The sequence below is a fragment of the Dermochelys coriacea genome, chromosome 3 (assembly GCF_009764565.3).
Source record: "Dermochelys coriacea isolate rDerCor1 chromosome 3, rDerCor1.pri.v4, whole genome shotgun sequence".
Classification (NCBI taxonomy): domain Eukaryota; kingdom Metazoa; phylum Chordata; order Testudines; family Dermochelyidae; genus Dermochelys; species Dermochelys coriacea.
In genome coordinates this window covers 121,639,103-121,657,496 of record NC_050070.1, presented here as the reverse complement: position 1 = coordinate 121,657,496, position 18,394 = coordinate 121,639,103, and the positions used below count along the sequence as shown (strand labels likewise).

The 18,394-nt window shown below is 41.9% G+C and overlaps 1 protein-coding gene across 3 annotated transcripts in view; it reads left to right on the top strand.

Moving 5' to 3' along the window:
- The first annotated feature begins 1,164 nt into the window (after positions 1-1,164).
- EZR (ezrin) overlaps positions 1,165-18,394 on the top strand; it is a 59,536-nt gene continuing 42,306 nt past the window's right edge. For 2 of the 3 annotated variants that reach the window (XR_006280452.1, XM_038396735.2), the window contains exons 1-2: positions 1,165-1,487; positions 2,598-2,693. Coding sequence is in view for 2 of the 3 variants with exons in the window: in XM_038396735.2 (XP_038252663.1) it covers positions 2,682-2,693 (12 nt within the window). In the remaining variant the exon portion in view is untranslated. Of the gene's footprint in view, positions 1,615-2,597; positions 2,694-18,394 lie in introns of all 3 variants that reach the window. The other variant, XM_043512258.1, reaches the window with a different exon arrangement.

Sequence of the window (18,394 nt, the reverse complement as noted above, 5' to 3'; positions counted from 1 at the left end):
CTAGGAAGGAACAATCAGTTGCACACATACAAAATAGGAAATGGCTGCCTAGGAAGGAGTACTGTGGAAAGGAATCTGGGGGTCATAGTGGATCACAAACTAAATATGAGTCAACAGTGTAACACTGTTGCAAAAACCGCAAACATAATTCTAGGATGTATTAGCAGGAGTATTGTAAGCAAGACACGAGAAGTAATTCTTCTGCTCTACTCCGTGCTGATTAGACCTCAACTGGAGTATTGTTGTGTCCAGTTCTGGGTGCCGCATTTCAGGAAAGATATGGACAAATTGGAGAAGTCCAGAGAAAAGAAACAAAAATGATTAAAGGTCTAGAAAACATGACCTCTGAGGGAATATTGAAAAAATTGAGTTTGTTTAGTCTGGAAAAGAGAAGACTGAGAGGAGACATGATAACAGTTTTCGAGTACATAGAAGGTAGTTACAAGAAGGAGGGAGAAAAATTGTTCTTCTTAATCTCTGCGGATGGGACAAGAAGCAATGGGCTTAAGTTGCAGCAAGGGCGGTTTAGGTTGGACATTAGAAAAAACATCAAGTCAGAGTGGTTAAGCACAGGAATAAATTGCCTTGGGAGGTTGTGGAATCTCCATCACTGGGGATTTTTAAGAGCAGGTTGGCCAAACACCTGTCATGGATAGTCTAGATAATACTTAGGGCTGCCCTGACGGAGTGCAGGTGACTGGTCTAGACCAGTGCTACTCAAAGTGGTGGTCCACGGACCGGTGCAGGTCCGCTAGCCATCGGTGGCCGGTCTGCGTGCACATTGGAAAAAAAAATTGTTGGTCCCCCATATCAGATAGCTTGAGAAGCACTGGTCTAGATGACCTCTCCAGGTCCCTTCCAGTTCTACGATAAGGAAGAAAATGGAGAAAATTATAAGCACCTGCCAAAGTGGTAGTTTCAATAAAAGTGCTTCTTCAAATTATATGTGGGGAGTACAATGCGGGGGTGGGGTGAAGAATTTTTGTGCAAACCTCAACAGCGCTAAATCCAAACAAACCCAACTCTGGGTAAATTCCCCAGGCACGTTGTTGTTTGTTACTGGAGGCTCGTTCCTGTTGTTTGCTTCGCTCGCTAAACCTGGACCTCAGGCTCGGTCCTCGATGCGCCCTAAAAGGCCCGGCGGTAATTTCCCAGGCTCAGTCCTGGGAGAAGAGCGGCACGCTGACTGGCCGGGAGGGACGCCGAGAGCGGTGCAGGCGGGAGCCAGCCCCGCATTCACGCCGCGTGCGGACACCCTGAGCCGGACTCAGGCTTGTCCACACGGGAGAGGACTCGGCGCGCGCGTACTGAGGGCCCGCAGAGGCGGGAGGCTGGGGCGGGGCACGGCCCGGCGAGGAGGCGGGCCCCCGCTCGGCCATATTGCAGAGGGAGCGGCGGGGCGGGGCGGGGCTGGAGGCGCGCACAGGGACCCGAGCGCAGCCCGCGGCCGGCTGCCAGTGTGCCCAGTCGCCGCAGAGGACAGCCGGGTAAGGGCCCCCCAGCAGCTCCCCTCTCCTAGCCGCCGGGGCCGGGGCCGGGGCCGGGGCCGCCGCTCAGCTGCCCGCCCTGGCGCCTGTGTCCGGCCGCGGGAGGACGGGGCGGCGCTGCCAACAGGTGTTGCGGGGATTGGCGCGCCGGGAGCTCCCTCCTGCCGCCGCCGGTCTTCCCGCTTCTCCAGGGCGCGGTGCTGCCCGGGCGGGGGCGGGAGGCGGGAGGCGAGCGAGCCCTGCCGGCTCCGGGGTGGGCAAAGCGGAGCCTAGAGTCCGCCTTCGGCTTGACCCCGAGAGCTGTGGGGCTCCCCACCCCTTCCCTGGGGGCTGCTTAGGGGTAAAGGGAGCCCGGTGCTGGCCCCTCGGGGGCTCTCTGGGCAGAGCCCTTCCGCGGCTCCTCGCAAGGACTCGAAGCCCGCTGCTTTGCACGGCAGGATCTTAAGTGTACTTGTGGCACCTTAGAAACTAACAAATTTATTTGAGCAAAAGCTTTCCTGAGCTGCAGCGAATACAGACTAACACGGCTGCTACTCTGAGACCTTAATTGTATTCGCAAAAAGAAAAGGAGGACTTGTGGCACCTTAGAGACTAACAAATTTATTAGAGCAGAAGCTTTCGTGAGCTACAGCCCACTTCATCGGATGCTCTAATAAATTTGCTAGTCTCTAAGGTGCCACAAGTCCTCCTTTTCTTTTTGCAAATACAGACTAACACGGCTGCTACTCTGAAACCTTAATTGTATTGAATGCTGTCTGCTGGCAGCAGCCGGGGCGGGCGGACTGTGTTGCAAACCAAGGGCTGACAATCGTTTCCAGTTTCTGCTCCCTCCTTCTTTCCCAGGTTATTAAGCTTATACCGCTCAGGAAAGGTGTGTCTGGCCAAATGACCTTCTCTGGTTGCAGCTGGCTTCCCCCCCCGGGCCAGGTCACTTGTGGTTTTCTTTTCTTCTTTTTTTAAACCAGTGGAGTTCCTTAGTAATTGTTGGTCATGTCTGAAACATCCTTGCTGCTCCCCCTGGTTACTTAAGAATCCCAGCAGAGGTTTTAAAGTTCTTTACTTTGCCCCCTTCTCAGTAAACTAGAACTTTTTCTACTCTCCTGTTACCAGATCTCTTTAAAATAGAAGAAACACCTTCAAGCCACTGCACAAGCATTTGTTTCTGGAATAATAGAACCACTGCAAGAACTGAAAATGCCCAAACCAGTGAGTGTTATATTTCATGTCTTCTATCTTGTGCATTCAATGTACATTCTATGTTTTCCTGTAGATTGGTAACTTACTTCTTTTTAGGTGACTGTTTCCTTCTAACACTTTTCACAAAGCAATCACACTATATCTGGTCTCAGTCCTCGTCCTCAAAGGAAATCGGCACAACCCCTTCAGAAGTCGAGCCTGGGAGCTTAAATTATAACTATTAGACACTAAAAAGAACGGACTGAACAGAGACAGTGGCTTATGACCATCTATAACCTTCCCCCTTCCCCCCCAGCTGTCTTCCCCCTCCCGCCTTTCCCCCCTATGACTGAAGGGGTGTTAATGGGCCCTTTCATCTTGAATGGTCCCTTGAAATAGGTATCAACTATTTATGCTGAACAATCTGTTCCACCTTATACTTAGCTGTAACACCCTGAGAGTATCTCTCAAACCTGAAGAAGAGCTCTGGGTAAGCTCAAAAGCTTAGGTGTCCAGAAGATGGTCCAAGAAAATACATTACTTTGCCTGCCTTGTTTCTCTATTTCCTTCTATGTTTAGAAGGATTATAGAAATTAAGATCTCACAATTTGAGAGATCTATGCCAATTCCAAATCTTTTTGATAGGGCATAGTAGCATGATGAAGTCGTATAACCAGAGCCGGTAGGGATGGTTTTGTGTGCGTGTCATGCAGGGGGTGCTAGGCTGGCCTGGGGGGCGGGGCGGGGTGGGGTTAGGGTGCAGGGGAGCCAGGCTGACCCAAGGGGCTAGTGGGGGGCGGGGAGGGCCTGGCAGCAGATGTCAGGCCTGCACTCACTGGCAGGAAGCAGCAGGAGCGACCCCAGCCTGCCCCACTCGAGCTCCTGGAGTCATTAGGGGAAGGGGGCAGAAGCTGGAAGAGGGCGGGGCCTTGGGGGAAGGGGTGGAGTGGGGATGTTGTCCCGGGCCTGCACCCCCCTAGAGATGGCCCTGCATATAATCAATATAAAAATCAAATGTTGTGTGGGGAGAGACAAGGTGTGCTCAAGTGAGAGAGACAATTCGTAATTCTAACAGAATCAGAAATCCTATCTTCCAGTTCTTAATTTAAACTTTTATTTATTTAGACTTTTTTAAATTTTATATTACTTTACCTTAATCTAACTATACAAAACTCTACTCCCCAAGGGCAAGTAACTGTTTTTGGTGGGCAAAAATATAATTAATTTTGTTCATTTATGGTTAACATGGGTGAGCAGACTTTGAACCCGAGTTGATAAATCTTTGTAATTTTGCAAGGTTGCTTTAAAGGTAGAGGGGCATGTGTGTGTTCCTTTGTAAAAGAGCTCATTTATAGCCTGTGGACTGACAAGTGTCTGATGCTAAGTCTACTTTGTAGTGACTTAAGTGTTTTGGTTTTTTTTAAGATTCATTTGCTATTAAAAAGTAATCATTCCAAAAGAGGAGAAATAGACTTATTTCTATGTGTTATGAAGTATACTATGTAAACTCTCTCTGTGTGCATGAAGATATCGGTGCCAAAGAATTAGTTGGTTCCAGCAGAATTTATAACTGAAAAGGGGTTTAGTAATGGACTTTGATTGGAGATGAGAGGCAGAGGTCAAACAGCTTGATAAAAATTATATTATATTCTCTGGAAAGATATTGAAACTAATATGCATACTTAAAGTTCATTGAATAAGTCACTTAATAAATAGGTCACTTCTAGGACAAGAATGCCAGGGGCCTTGCTTTTTCAAAGGTGCTGAGCATTTAAACTCATGGGAACTGCAGATGCTCAGGACCTGAAAATCAGGCCTCGGTTGTGTCAGGACAACTATAAATTGATTTTTAGACTAGAAAGAGAGCATAAGAAGTTTTTTAAATCAAATGAATTTTGTATTCTAAAACCTTTATACGTTGGTAGGAAAAATACTAACCCTCGAGTAACTTAAAAGGGAGGTATTTTATTATGCTCCCAAATGTAACTTTTAGAGTTAGCAGTTAACAAAGTTGCAACTATTTTGTTTTATCTTCTAGGATAGATTGTGTGTGTGTGTGTGTGTGTGTGTGTGTCTCTATAAGAGAAAGTCCTGTGGCCTTTTATCTCTGGTTTTTGTCTAGTCAACACTAATATAAGTGTTCTTCTGTAACAGCTCACAGGAAGCACTACATAGGATTTTATTAAGAGGCATGATTTTAGATTTTCATCCAAATATAGGCAGAAATAACTCAACTTTTTTTTTTTCTGTGCAAGCTTGGTCCACTTTTTTTTTTTTTAAATGCTCGTGCCAACATTGCTATAAATATCCTGGAAAACCTGTTGCTAGTTGGGGACATACCACATATAACAATTAATTCACTCAAAAGACTAGAGGCCTGATCAAAAGCTCATTGAGTTCAATGGACTTAGGATCAGGCTTTTGCTGTGTGCTGTGGTTCGCTGTTGGAGGAAATCTTAAAATTGCTAACCATAAAGGATAAAGTTAGTGCATTACTGCCACTGTACATCTTCCACAGAGGCCTGTCATCAATTTATTTTAAAATGCGGTGCGGCTGTAGCAAGTCAGAGCTCTGTGGCTTTGGGGTTTTTAGTTATAGCTCTGCTTTGGAAAAAGGGTAAACAGATTTATCTTGCAGTGACTAGCAATTGATGTTCCACCCATCATAATGAAGAGTTTGTTTAATTGTGTTGCCAATGACAATTGTATTACAGTCCAAGGTTAACATGTATATGGACTGCAGAATGTCTAAAAAAAATTTCTGACTGATGATTCAATGTTCAGTAAAAATAGTAGTCTCTCTCCTTTCTTTATGTAAGAATATATGCCTTTCTATTGATGAGAGGTAGTAATGTCCATATGAAGGTCTTTTTATAAACTCTTCCCCCCTAGAAAAAAACCTTTTTGAGATTCTAATATATTGCATTATGAACAATTTACCCAGTTTGCAATCTGCTTAACAGGAATGTGCATGCACACACAAATATCCTATCCATTGAGAGTTTTATTAAGTGGATCCATTTTGTCTTCCCTCCTCCTCCATGCTGTTTCTCCAGTTTGCATCTTGGTATTGACGTTTTTACAGTTAAGATGGAAATATCGTAGTGTCAGTCTCTGCAGCATTTTACACTTTCCACTATCCTATAACCTTCATAGACTACCAAAGTGGCATTGGAAAACAAACTTTGAAATCATTCAGTTGGAATAATCTGAACTCATGGACTCTGATTAATTTATGCTGAAAGGTACTGTAGGCTGAAGAAAAGTTCTTTCATCTAATCAACAAAAGCTGCTTACAACCATGTTCTTAATTCTACCTGAACTGAGCATGACACTGGAGCAATACCTGACAGAGATTGATATTGTTCCTCTCCTTTTGCTGGCTACTAAGTGAATAGAGAAGAGCCAAAATGTTGACAGGTGTGTGTGAGAGCAGCTGGGGAAGGGCAGCCAGCACCTCCTTTGGTTGGTTTCTGAGCTATGTGACCTATTGGCTAGGATTTACAGGCATGGCTCTGTGGCAGCACCTACTGATATAGCATAAACCCAGTCTTTATAATCAGTACTTAATCTGCTGTTCAGTAGACCTAACTCGTATGTTTACTGGAAAAGGATAGAAGAAGAATCATACTGGGATTACTTTATTAGAACACATTGTTCAGTCTGCCAGTTTCAAATTAGGGATGATTAATTTGGACTCTTCCCAGCCCCGCCACTTGTTTTTTACTATCATTAAATAGGATTTTTATCACTTTATAGGGCATTGTGGGATAGAAATTAAAGCTGTCACTTCAGAGCTGGAACTGCATTGTGAGAGATCAGAAAAAGATAATGCCCTCTGGCCAGAAGATTTAGCGACTCCTAAAGTGGAGTTAACATACTAAGTTAGATTCTGTCTATTTTCTGTTTAAAGTAGGTAAGGTGTTGACTCCTTTACAGTGATGTGGTGATCTGGTATAAACAAATAGGATTTATGTATTCATATTTCATACCATCATTGATGGGAGACTTTGAAATGACCGATTGCTCTTATTTTTCATAATAGTTCCTTTTAAAATTGATTAAAAAGCTCTAATTCAGTAATTTAAACATTTTAAAAAAATCCTTGAAAACAAAACCAACAAAACAAATGTACACAGTTTAGAGCAGTGGCTCTCAAAAAAAAAAATTTTCGCGGACCACTTGAAAATTGCTGAGGGTCTTGGCGGACTACTTAATGATCTTTCCAAATGTTGTTTGTACCATTAGCTGACTATTGTAAAGTGCTTTGGATAAAAGCACTATATTAAAAAAAAAAAAAAAAACTTAATTAACATTTTTTGGTTCTACAGATAAAAGCACACAACTCATATTTTAATATCGGTAGTCTTACGTTTCTAATGTGATGGATGTGCCATCTCTCCCCTGCTGTGGCAGCCCCCGAGCTGGGGCTGGGAAGGAGGAGGGGTCTCTCCCTGGCAGCTGCAGCCCTGGATCTCGGGGAAAGTTTCCTCTTTCTTTGGCTGCTGCAGCCCTGCACATCCCAAATTCCCCCCACCCCCTCTTCTCACCCCTCTGCCCCCTCCCGCCTACCCCTTGTTCCCCCCTGCCCCTAAGGCCACCATCTCACCTTACATGTGCATCTTCTTCAGGGTCCAGACACCAAATTAGTGGAGCCCCACCTGCATGGCTCCACTAATTTAGGTGAGTGGCTATTCGTTCTCTTGTGTGCAGCTGCCCAGGCTCGCATCTTAGAGGGAACTATCCATGGACCACTTGAATGGAGCTCACAGACCACTGTTTGAGAACCTCTGGTCTAGAGGTCATTACCTTTTTGGTTCCATTTGTCATTTTATACAAAGAGATTCATTGCTTAAAATCAGGACACTGGCAATACTACTGCTCTAGTGGCTTGTATTTTTTAATAGCTTTTTTCCCTTACTACTAAATTAACCCAATCGTATCCCAACACTGTCAGCTACATTGAGGGAATTTCTATTGAGTCTTGTGATGTACATTTTACCTTACAGAAACGGCTATAAGATAATTCAAAACTGCTATCAACAATGCTATATGGCAGCTCCAAAAAATACCAACTCAATTAAACTAAAATTGTGGATTTTTCAACAAGCATGTAATTACAAAGTGTAACAGTTCTGAAGGTAGACACGTTCTTAAATAAGCTATTTAGTGCACAACTTAGGTCCCTAATTCATATGTGTTTGGAGGTTGGGATGGAAGCAATTATCAGTCAATTACTAGCAAACCAAAACTGTACAAATTCCTCTAGACAATGGTTCCCTAAATTATGCATACTAAATTATTTGAGCAAGTATAAGTAGATGTCATCCTGCTCTGAAGGGATTTACCTAGACTCTGCCTGAGATTTGTTTATTTTAAAAACAAAATAGTAGGAAAAAAGTCTAAACTCAAAGTTCTGCAGAAGTTGCTAGGGAAGGGTTTGCTGAAGTGTAGTTTGGTGAAACTCTTCTCAGTAAATAGAGGGAGGGGAAGCCACAAATATAAGGGGCAGCAGAAAAAAGTGTGTAGGTGGCAATAGGGAGAGAGCGTAGTTGTTGGCAGGAAGTGAGTTGTGTTGGGCCTGGAACATGAAAAACTTGACTTGGAAGGTGACAGGAAGCCACTGAAGGGCATTGTGAGATTGATATGGACACAATGGCAATAGAGGAAGGTATTTGACTTTTTTCTAATGCAGTAATTTTTTTGTTCAGATGCAGAATGGTTCTTTCAGGATCTACAACCAAAGCTCTGTATACAAACATCAGTCACTTTTTTCTTTGCTGTACTGAGTTTGTTAGTGATTTATCTCTAACTTTTTGCCCAGCATATAATTTGGATTTTTTAGTAAATTCTTTTTCTGATCAGAGCTGAGCAAGTCTTGTGTAATGAATGATTTACTTAACAAACCTAGTCTTGCCTTCTGATGGTGGAAGAATGTCTGTGTGCTGATGGCAACTTTCTCAGATTTATTTGGTCTTGGTTCCTATTTTATGTGGGGCTGTTACCTCTGGATGCTTCCCCCTGCCCCCAAGCTGTGTGCGGCAGTGACTGGTCAAATAAGTCTCAGGATATGTTTCCTGATTTAGTCAAGTGCATACAAGTTTTGTGAATAACGGAAAGCAGATTTCATATTTAGCTTCTACAGATTTGTGAGATTGACTCTCTCTCTACATTTATGCCTCTAAAATTCAGTCTCTTACTTTCCTGAAAGGCAACCCCTAAAAATGGGGTGAGTATGGTCAGAAGAATTCATTTTTAAACACCTGAGAAAATCGTCTTGATAAACTTTCCCCTTCTTACCTCCATCTCAAAACCCACCCAGCTCTATTCCTCATTATGTACCTTTAACTGTGGAGGACGATGGACTCCTGCCTTCATGTTTCAAAGGAATTTCTTATCTCCTTCAATTCTTCATGTGAGATTAGCATAACTGGACTTGAGTCCAAAACTAACAAAACTCTCTTGTATATGTTGACACTCACAAGCTGTTCGCAACAATGTCTATTGCACTTAATTCATCCTCCCCTCAAGATGGATTTTTACTATCCTTTCAAGAGTAGTTTAGCTATCAAAGCCAATTTAATGTTTAAAAGTACTCACGAGTAATATAAGCAGTATATTTATATTTGTACTGTACCAGTCCTTGTCACTTGTCTCCTCCCCCCCCCAACCTTGCTCCTTAAGTGTTGTGTGTCCCACCTGTTTCCAGAGAGGTGATGCATACAGGAGCAACAGGGAAAAAAGGGGAGGGGCTGATGCTTCCCCCACCACTGCCCAGGAAACTGCCGTGGCAACAGGGAAACCCCTGGTGGCCGCATGTGGCCATGGTGGCTGCATTTGAGAAATGGTGGTTTAATGCCTTGTCTTATTCAAAAATTAAAAAAAAAAAAAAAAGTGGGCTACCTTAAAGTAAAGAAAAAAGCTCTGCGCTTCCATCTGGAGACACTACACAACAAAAAACCTGATAATTTTAAAAGTAAGTCAGATTTTGAGACTAAAATTACTTCATGACCTTTACACATTTGCATGTGAGTGTAATTAGCACTGTTATTTAGTGCTTCTGTCCTAGGATCTCGGTGTACTTCACATGATATTGGGTCTTGCATCAACCCTGAAGAAGATGAGCATTGTCCCATTTTACAGATGAATGATCTTGTTCCCAGTTGTATGGTGGACTTGTTTAGTGACCTCAGGTAAGCTACTGAACACTGTACCCAGCCCATAGAAGTCTGGGAATGAGCTGGGAACAAAACTTGAGCCCTGACTTGCAGTCCCCTTACTCCAACCACTGAGACCACACTCCTTTCCTGAAGGATGCAGTGGGCCACATCTGGCTTCTCCTCAGTCATGTGAGGTAATTCTATTGATTCATGTGAATAAGCAAGCAGGATTTAGTCCAAAATGTAAAGTTGATAACAGCTGAAAATAAGCGCTGGGGAGGAAAGATGGTCTTGTGGGTAAAGGTTTCTGATTTGAAGATTTGGATTTTTATTCTTGGATGTGGCACAAGCTTCCAGTCTATGATATTAGGCACATTGCTTGACTTCTTTGCACCACAGTCTCCTCCTCTATAAATGGAGATAATGCTTCTCTATCTAACAGGTGCATTGGGAAATAATATTTAATAAAGGACTTGGAGATTCTCAGCTGGAAGGTGCAATAGAAGTGTAGAGTATTCTGTATAAGCTTTCTTTCTCATGGGTGTTGCAAATTCTTGATACTCCACGAGGAATATTCAAGAGGATTTTGTTTAATTGGTTAGCAGACTCAACTATCTAAAATAGGTGTCATCCAAAGAGGAGTCTAGTTTAAAATTGAGCATAATTTGTGTACAGACCTCTTGGAAATTTGAAATTTCTCCTCCTTATGTACATTTTGCTTAGTCAAACCACAGATGCCTTGTTGTGTGTTAGTAGCAGTATCGCTAATGAAGTAAGAGTAGAACTGAAGAGAGGGTTGCATTTCAGAAAGAACCCAGTTTGCAGTGCCACCAGGGGCTCAGGAATGCAAGCTGGGGCAAGGCTTTCATGCTGCCTTTTGCATGCTAATAAAACATTTTTTCCTACAGCTCAGCCTGCCTCTCATATCACTTATTACTAACAAAACAATTCCATCTTGACTTGCACTGACCACTTTACGTGAGAGCGAACAGTAATTATTTATCACTCAAAGCGCCTCCTTGACCAGAATGTAAAGTTTTTAAGGCAGTGCATTCCACAGATGCCCACAGAGAATGTGTAATGTGATGGAGGGAAGCAGGTAGCTGTGGAATAGGTAAAACCTAATAAAAGAAGGGGGAGAAAAGGTTTGTGGCCAAATCAAATAATGCTTTCCTATCTAAAAGGTGCATTGGGAAATAATATTTAATAAAGCATTTTTGACACATTTTTGACACACATGGGATTGGCATGGTCTCTGAAACTAGGCACAGATAATAATGCCTTACTTTGGGGAAATTGTAAGTGTTGCCACTTCTCATGTTCTCCTCTCACACATTCAGTTCCCTAAAAATATCCCTTCGTTTACCATGATGCCTCCGAGGTAACTGCGGAGAGCCTGATTACTAATAATAGCTTTCCAATGGGTATAGCTTGTGCCTCTCATCCCTTTCTGGGCACATTCTTACTCCTCCACTTCACCCGGACCCTCACACTGTATTCCCTGAACTGCCTGGACGTGACCCTTTGCAAGTGTACATTACTGGCCTCTCCTTTCATCTGCTTTCCCTGTTCTCACTTCCTCACCCATTCATCTGCTCTGGCGGTGCCATGCTTAGACCCATAACGTTCATAGAGCACCTCTTGAATAGTAATGTTATATGCTGGTAGTGCTGAGACATTCTAAGCAGGTATAGTGCTCATGCTACAGTGGCCAGCATATTTAGTCATTGGACAAAATCTACTTTGAGAAGGGAAACATGGACTGTGATACTGCGTGCTCCTAGGCAACAAATTTGCCATAGGATTTTCAGCTTCCGTCAGATATGTATTGAAGGGTCTTAAGGTAATGCATCCTCCAGAGGGTGTACCATGAGAGAGTAAACTTTCAAAGCAATGCCATCGCTGAGCAGAAAACACAAGTATTACTGGTTTGGGTTTGAGTTAAGCACCTGAACTTGCACTTACACCAGTAGTGGTTTTCCAGCTTGATCCCTTAAATTTAATAAAGATACCAAGTGGTCTTGAAATATTTTATAGGGATTATCCATAATATTAAGCTTTGTTTTATTTGATTACAAAAGGGTATTCCATTACACGGTCAAAAAAACTACTAAAGCAATGTCAAATGGCTAAAAATCCCTGAAATTGTTGGTAAGCCTGAAGGTTTAGAATGTCTATTTCTAGTGTTCATCGAACACTAATATTTACAGCTCTTGCAAACCATGGAGCAAACTTTGAACTCCATTTTTAGAGTCTAGACTGAGTGGCAATACATTCAGCAACTTCTGTAAACAGAGCCATTCATGTTTTAAAAGCTTCAGTTTAGAGTGTAAAGAGCTTATTCTTGTAAATACATTGAACTATATTAACAGGATGCAATTTTTTTATATACAGCTGTTGTGACAAAAGTGTCTAATATGTAAAGGAGTTTCATGCAGTGGCCTGCAGATTTCCTTCGTATTTACCATTTTAATACAAAGAATCTATTGTTTGCTGTGGACTGTGAACCATTTGTCATCAAGAGGAGTAGTGCTGTGTTGAAGTAATCAGAAATGGTTGTGTTACAGCAGTTCTTATGTGTACAAATATGGCACACTAAGTAAGTGCTAATAAAGTCTTTACCACATCCCCTATTCTGTAATAAGCCAAATAATTAAAAGCTTTTTTTTTAGTGGAAGACTTCAAAAGTTCTCTTCACTTTTAAAAAGCCAGGCTGCATTAATAAAATGACAAACGCGATGTTATGACAAGTTTAAAGCTTAAAATTTTGGAACTTTCCAGGGCTAAATAAAATGGCTTTATCTCACTGAAAAGTTGGGAATATTTTTTGTTTTTATTGTGTTTGTTTTAAATCATGAAAATTGGAGACGTTGGATCTTAAACCTGTCACTCATCTCAGACTGAATGCTGCTTGTTCAAGGTGTTAGGTTGGCACAAATGTAGTGTGGGAGGGGCTGCAGGAAGCCTATGTTTGGGAGAGGAGGAGAAATGTTTCTCTGGGAAGTAGATTTTTCTTTTAATGGCAATTGTTTGAAGCTGCTCAGAGGTCAACAACATTGGAAGTCCCAGGGAGAGGGGTTAGTGGGCAGTATGCACATGAAACTATTGATGCAGGATCAGTTAAACTTCTCACACAGATATCATAGCCATATCTGTGTATGCATGTAATCTAACACTTTGCAGCCAAAAGGTTCCCAAACACTTGAACTACTTGCATAAAGCTCCACTGAAATTCAGCCACCTCTAGGATAGAAGGCAGCACGTAGTTTTGTTGCATGTCAGTGGAGGGGGGTAGGATGTTTTGGCCAAGGATACCAGTGCAAACCTGAATTTCAGTTTAAAAATTGGTGTGGTATTTTCTAATGTCCATGTAGACCAGAGAGGACTCTGTTTTGAGTTTCTATCCCAGAGACACCCTCCCATTAAGCTGAAATAGTGCTCATTTATTTATCTTGGGCTGAAGAGCCAAGTTGGGCTTATTAATATAGCTGGCTGAAGAACAGGAATGAGTCTTTGCCCCTCCCCCCAAAAGTCTTTTTTCACTCCAAAAAACTTGGACGTTTGACCAGCTCTATTTGTTGGGCTTTGATCTTATAATTCTAGAATTTACAGACCAGGGTCTCTGTTTTTGTGCACGTTGAAGTTACTTACAACAGTGGAAACTAAGTGTAAAACAGTGTCCTACAATACCTTGGGCAAACCCTATGGAATTAAGTTAAATCTTACCAAATGATGTTTAATAGCTTTGGGATTCATTGTATTGAAAATGCATACGTTTATGTACTATTGTGGGCTTGTATGGAACTTCACTAGGAGGAAGAAGGATTAATTTAATCTCTGGGAGATATGAACTTCAAAAGATTACATTGACCAATATAGCGCAGACAATTGATCTTCTGGGACAATGTGTGTGAAGTGGAATTCCTAGGAAGTACTGTACTGGGTAGGAGGGGATTGCAACCCCCCACCTACAATCTAAGCCTATGAAATTTCGCTCAGAGGGGAGACCTTTTGTCTGGTGATCACCTGTTACAGGAGGACAGTTCAAAGACCCAAAGTGGACTCTCTAGGGACCAATAGACAAAAAAGGATTTTTGGATAAATAGCCTGGTTTTAAACAGGCCCAGGGCATTCATTCTGATCCAGTAAATGGACAGGACCGTGACTTTAGGGAAGCGTTGGAAGGACTGACACCAACCAGAGCCCTTGTGTAGATGGATGGGGGTGATCTCTGGTAATCTTATTGGCATGTGTGTAGGTTCCTTTATTGTTTTTTTATAAATGTTTTCTCTGCAGTGCTTTTACCTTAATAAAACATGCTTGCTTAGAAAGAACTGGGTAGCAATGACTGCAGTGCTTTTACCTTAATAAAATATGCTTGCTTAGAAAGAACTGTGTAGCAATGACAATGTTTAATCTCTGAGAAGAATAGTGAAGCAGGTCTGTTTAGGCAGGCTCTTTTGCTGGGAATAACACAGTGAAGGCAGGGAATTGTTCAGCCTGGAAATACTATGGTCAAAGGAGAGAAATGTGGGTCTCCACCTAAGAAGAGCAATGGCTAGGGGTCCAGAAGCATGAAAATGGGTGCCCTTGCTGGATCACTGAGGGGGGATACAGATGTCATTGCCCTGAACTGTGACAACTACCATTCTGACTTGTTGGTGGTTTACACTCACTTTGCCATGGCATAAATAATTACATGAGGGTAGGGTAATAGAGAATTGGGGCCCTGGACTAGCCTCCCTAGAACCACAAATTCTCCTGTAAAGGAGGCTGTATTCTAGGCAACACTTTGCATTGCCATATTCCGATCTCTCTCACCCTCATTTCTTTATGTAAGAAAATAACACTGTCAGTAATTGTGCTATCTCTTTAAAAACAAATAAATAAATAAAAATGCTTTAGGGAGAATAAAAATACTTTAGGGAATTAAATCCTGCCTACCTGCCACTTTATACAATAAGTAAAACCTCACTAACTTGCACTGATAAATGTTCTGCCTGTGACCAACTAACATCTGAAAGTTAAAATAATTATTCTGTTTAATTCACAGAACCCTAGTAAATGTATTATATAGCTTATAACAGTTTCTTTTGTAGTTGTCTCTTGCCACCCTTCTATAGAATGATAGCTAAAATTCATGGTTCATGTTGCTTTGAATCCTTTCACTGTCAAAAGAGCTTTTATTACATTTATATAGCAAAGGGGAAGTATGCCTCAGCTGGAAAATGACAAATTCTTTGACCCTCATTCTTTCAAGTACTATTTAGCTGAGATTCCCCAAATTTACATAATTATCCTGGAGTAGATTTTAGATTGTGACTCCTGGATCTGTTTCTAGGATACTGCCAATACAGGAACTCTTAGGGCTTGGCTACACTTACATTTTATAGCGCTCTAACTTGCTGGCTCGGGGGTGTGAAAAATCACCCCCCCTGAGCACAGCAAGTCAGAGTGCTTTAAAGTGCTAGTGTAAATAGGCTCTGAGCACTGGGAGCTGCACTACTAGCGCTGGGAGCTAATCCCCTCCTGGAGGTGGATTACCAGGAGCACTGAGAGAGCTCTCTCCCAGCACTCGCACTTCAAAGCACTCCCGCGACAGTGCTTTGAAGTTTCCAGTGTAGCCATGCCCTTACTTAAATGATGAATGTAAGTAGGTAGATACTACTGTGTACTAAAAAGACATTTAAGAAGGCGTAAGTTACTATATTAAAACTGATAGCTTTCTTGTTAGAAAAATTTGCCCTTGAAGCATAGTAAATTAGATGCAGTAAACATATGGGACAATCTGAAGCTACATAATATACTTCTTTTAAAAACTGAACTTCCTAAGGTTATTGAGCTGCTGTATTTACTTTCAGCATGTTTCTCCCACCTTGCCATGAAAGGCACAAAAGGTCTGTGACAAAGTCCAGCCTGTCCAATTTGAATTTTTATCTACTATCTAAACATTAGTGATTGGTGTTCTAAATCTGCTTTGTAAACCCTGAAAAATAACTTTTAATTGTACTGCATGTTGGGGGGGGGGGGGGGAGAGGGGCAATTTGGGTGAATATGACCTAATGCCCATATTTGCTTGTTATGGGAGAAGAAACATTTAGGAGAAACTAATATCTGAGATGTAACGTTCTGCAGTTCAGTATTAATAAGCAGATGTCTCTATACAAGATAATCCTTTCTATGATGCAAGTATCTCTTAGCAGTTTGATAGTTTTCAGAGTAGCTTTTCAGTTTGATAGTGTCATTTATTTTAGAGACACGGATGAGTCCCATCCACTCAAGACACGTTCATAGCGTGCTGTATGACTAAGAAGTATTTCTGTATTCTGTAACTTTAGTGCCAGTCTAGCCATGTTTCTTACCATGTTATCTGTCTAGGTATGTGAGTTGCAGTTGTTCTCTTCTTCCCCTCTCCCCACCCAAGCTGCCAGCCAGCACTTAAAGTTTTAAGCCAATCTGAACTTGATATTTGTTACCTGGGGCAGTTGGAGGCTGGCACTTTCAGAGGAAATTGAACTTGGATCCTTGTTTAGGAAAGGGAGGATAGGCAGACAAAGGTGAAAGTAGTGCTGGCTGTTTCCTGGCTCAGAGGTACACAGAAGACTGATTTCCTTCAGAGCAGTTCCATAGAACTTCTTGAACATTATGATCACAGAGGGCAGTATAACCTTTAAAATCTACATTAAAGCCAAACATTATAAATTAGTTGACCTTTCTTTTGTACTATACTGGCACAGAACACTTTAAAAGATGCGTATGACATTCTCTGTCAAATGTCTGTCTTGATCTCTCTACTGAATTCAAAAAACTTAAAATACCAAGACAGACTACTTTAGTGAGCAACAACATTGCAGATTTCGTGATGAAATAAGATGATCAAGGAGGGAGTGACTGGAAACAGTGGTAGTTTCCACAAACGGCTTCTCCTACTCCTGTCTCAATAGACTTTTTCAAGAGGAGTCTTTTCATTTTACAAGCAATGTTGGGTTACAAATTAACTACTTTAAGAGAATAAGCACAAAATTGGTCATTATTACTTCGAACACAACTATTTAAAAAGACTGTGTTTAAAATTCCATTCTGAAATTTTTCAGTGGGAGTACATGCTCACATGCTAAGTCAAACAGCTTATGCTACTAAAAACATCAGACTTGCTGCCTTTTATGTATTTTGAAGAACTTTGGTTCAGAAATTAAGTAATGTTTCAAAGGAGCACACAAAGTACATGACTTCATTCCATCTCTGAAGTGGAAATACAAGCCTAACGGAAAACTGAGTAGAAAAGAATGCTTTTCTCTTTAGCCAGAAAATCAAGAATTAAAACAAATAGATCATGGATTAGCCCTGACTAGTTCTTGACTTCTAAATTTTTTTTAAAAAAGCTTAAATCTTCCTTAAACATTGTAGTTCAAATTAATAGTTGTCTGAGCCTTTGCTGAAGAATGCAAATACAAACCACAGATTAAAAGTCTGGTTATAAAATCCCTTGCCTTCTCAACTGCTTCAGCTTTCATACTCTAGTTTTCCAGACATTGGTGTCTTCTGCAGTAGAGAAGACCTTTATCCTATGTACCACCCCTCCACCCTCAAAGTCGTCTTCAGAATAAACCTTTCAGGCCTCATTTATGCCCTATATAAAGAAGTAAAAAGGTCACAAGCTCAAATATTTTTCCTCCTCTTGTGGGTCACCTTTTAGGATAATGACAGAGGGGACCTATTTAAAAAAGAGAGATGAAGAGGGGGAAGACGCCTTGAGTTTAATTGCCCTTAATGAGGGATTAGTATACCAACAAATTGGCCCTGCAAGGTGTAAAAGTTACAAGGAGTCTGGACCCCATTCCTGAAACACACTACAAAAATACCCAGTGATGAGTTTAGTAGATAATAGCATAAAAGCTGTTTTCACACTAAGCTGCATTTTACGCTTTTTATACCATTTTATTTCAAAATCCTCTGCAACTTTAAGAGGTCATCTAGATTGCTAAGGACCTAATCCTACAAAGAGAGCCATGTGGCTGGAATTCAGTGTGGAGTTCCATTTACTTCATTGGAGTCCTGTGCAACTACAGGTGTCTGCCTGTTCTGTTCTCTCTGCAGCTTCTGAACATGGGGCCTTATGTAAACATAAGTTGTACTAATTTAAATCTGTTTAGAGCTGGCGTTTTCAAAGCAGTGTAACGCCCCTCGTGTGGACGCTCTTGAATCATTTCAAATTAAAAATCTATTCGTGTCCGCACAATCAGATTTGCACTGAATTTTAACTACCCAGTTTCTAAACTTACTTAGTTGAATCAGTACGACTCTTGTTTATACAGTGAGGCCTCGTTTCTTTAGTACAGGGGTGGGGAACCTTTTTTGTTTCGGGGCCATTGACCCACAGAAAAAAATCAATTGCAGACCACACACAGCCCTGTGGGGGGACACAGAGGCTTGGGGCTTCCCCCACACACACAGCCCCTCTGAGGGGTGCGGGCTCTGGGGTGGGGCTGGGCATGAGGGGTTTGAAGTACAGGAGGGGGCAGGGGGTTGGGGCCAAGGGGTTTGGAGTGCAGGAGGGGGCAGGGGGTTGTG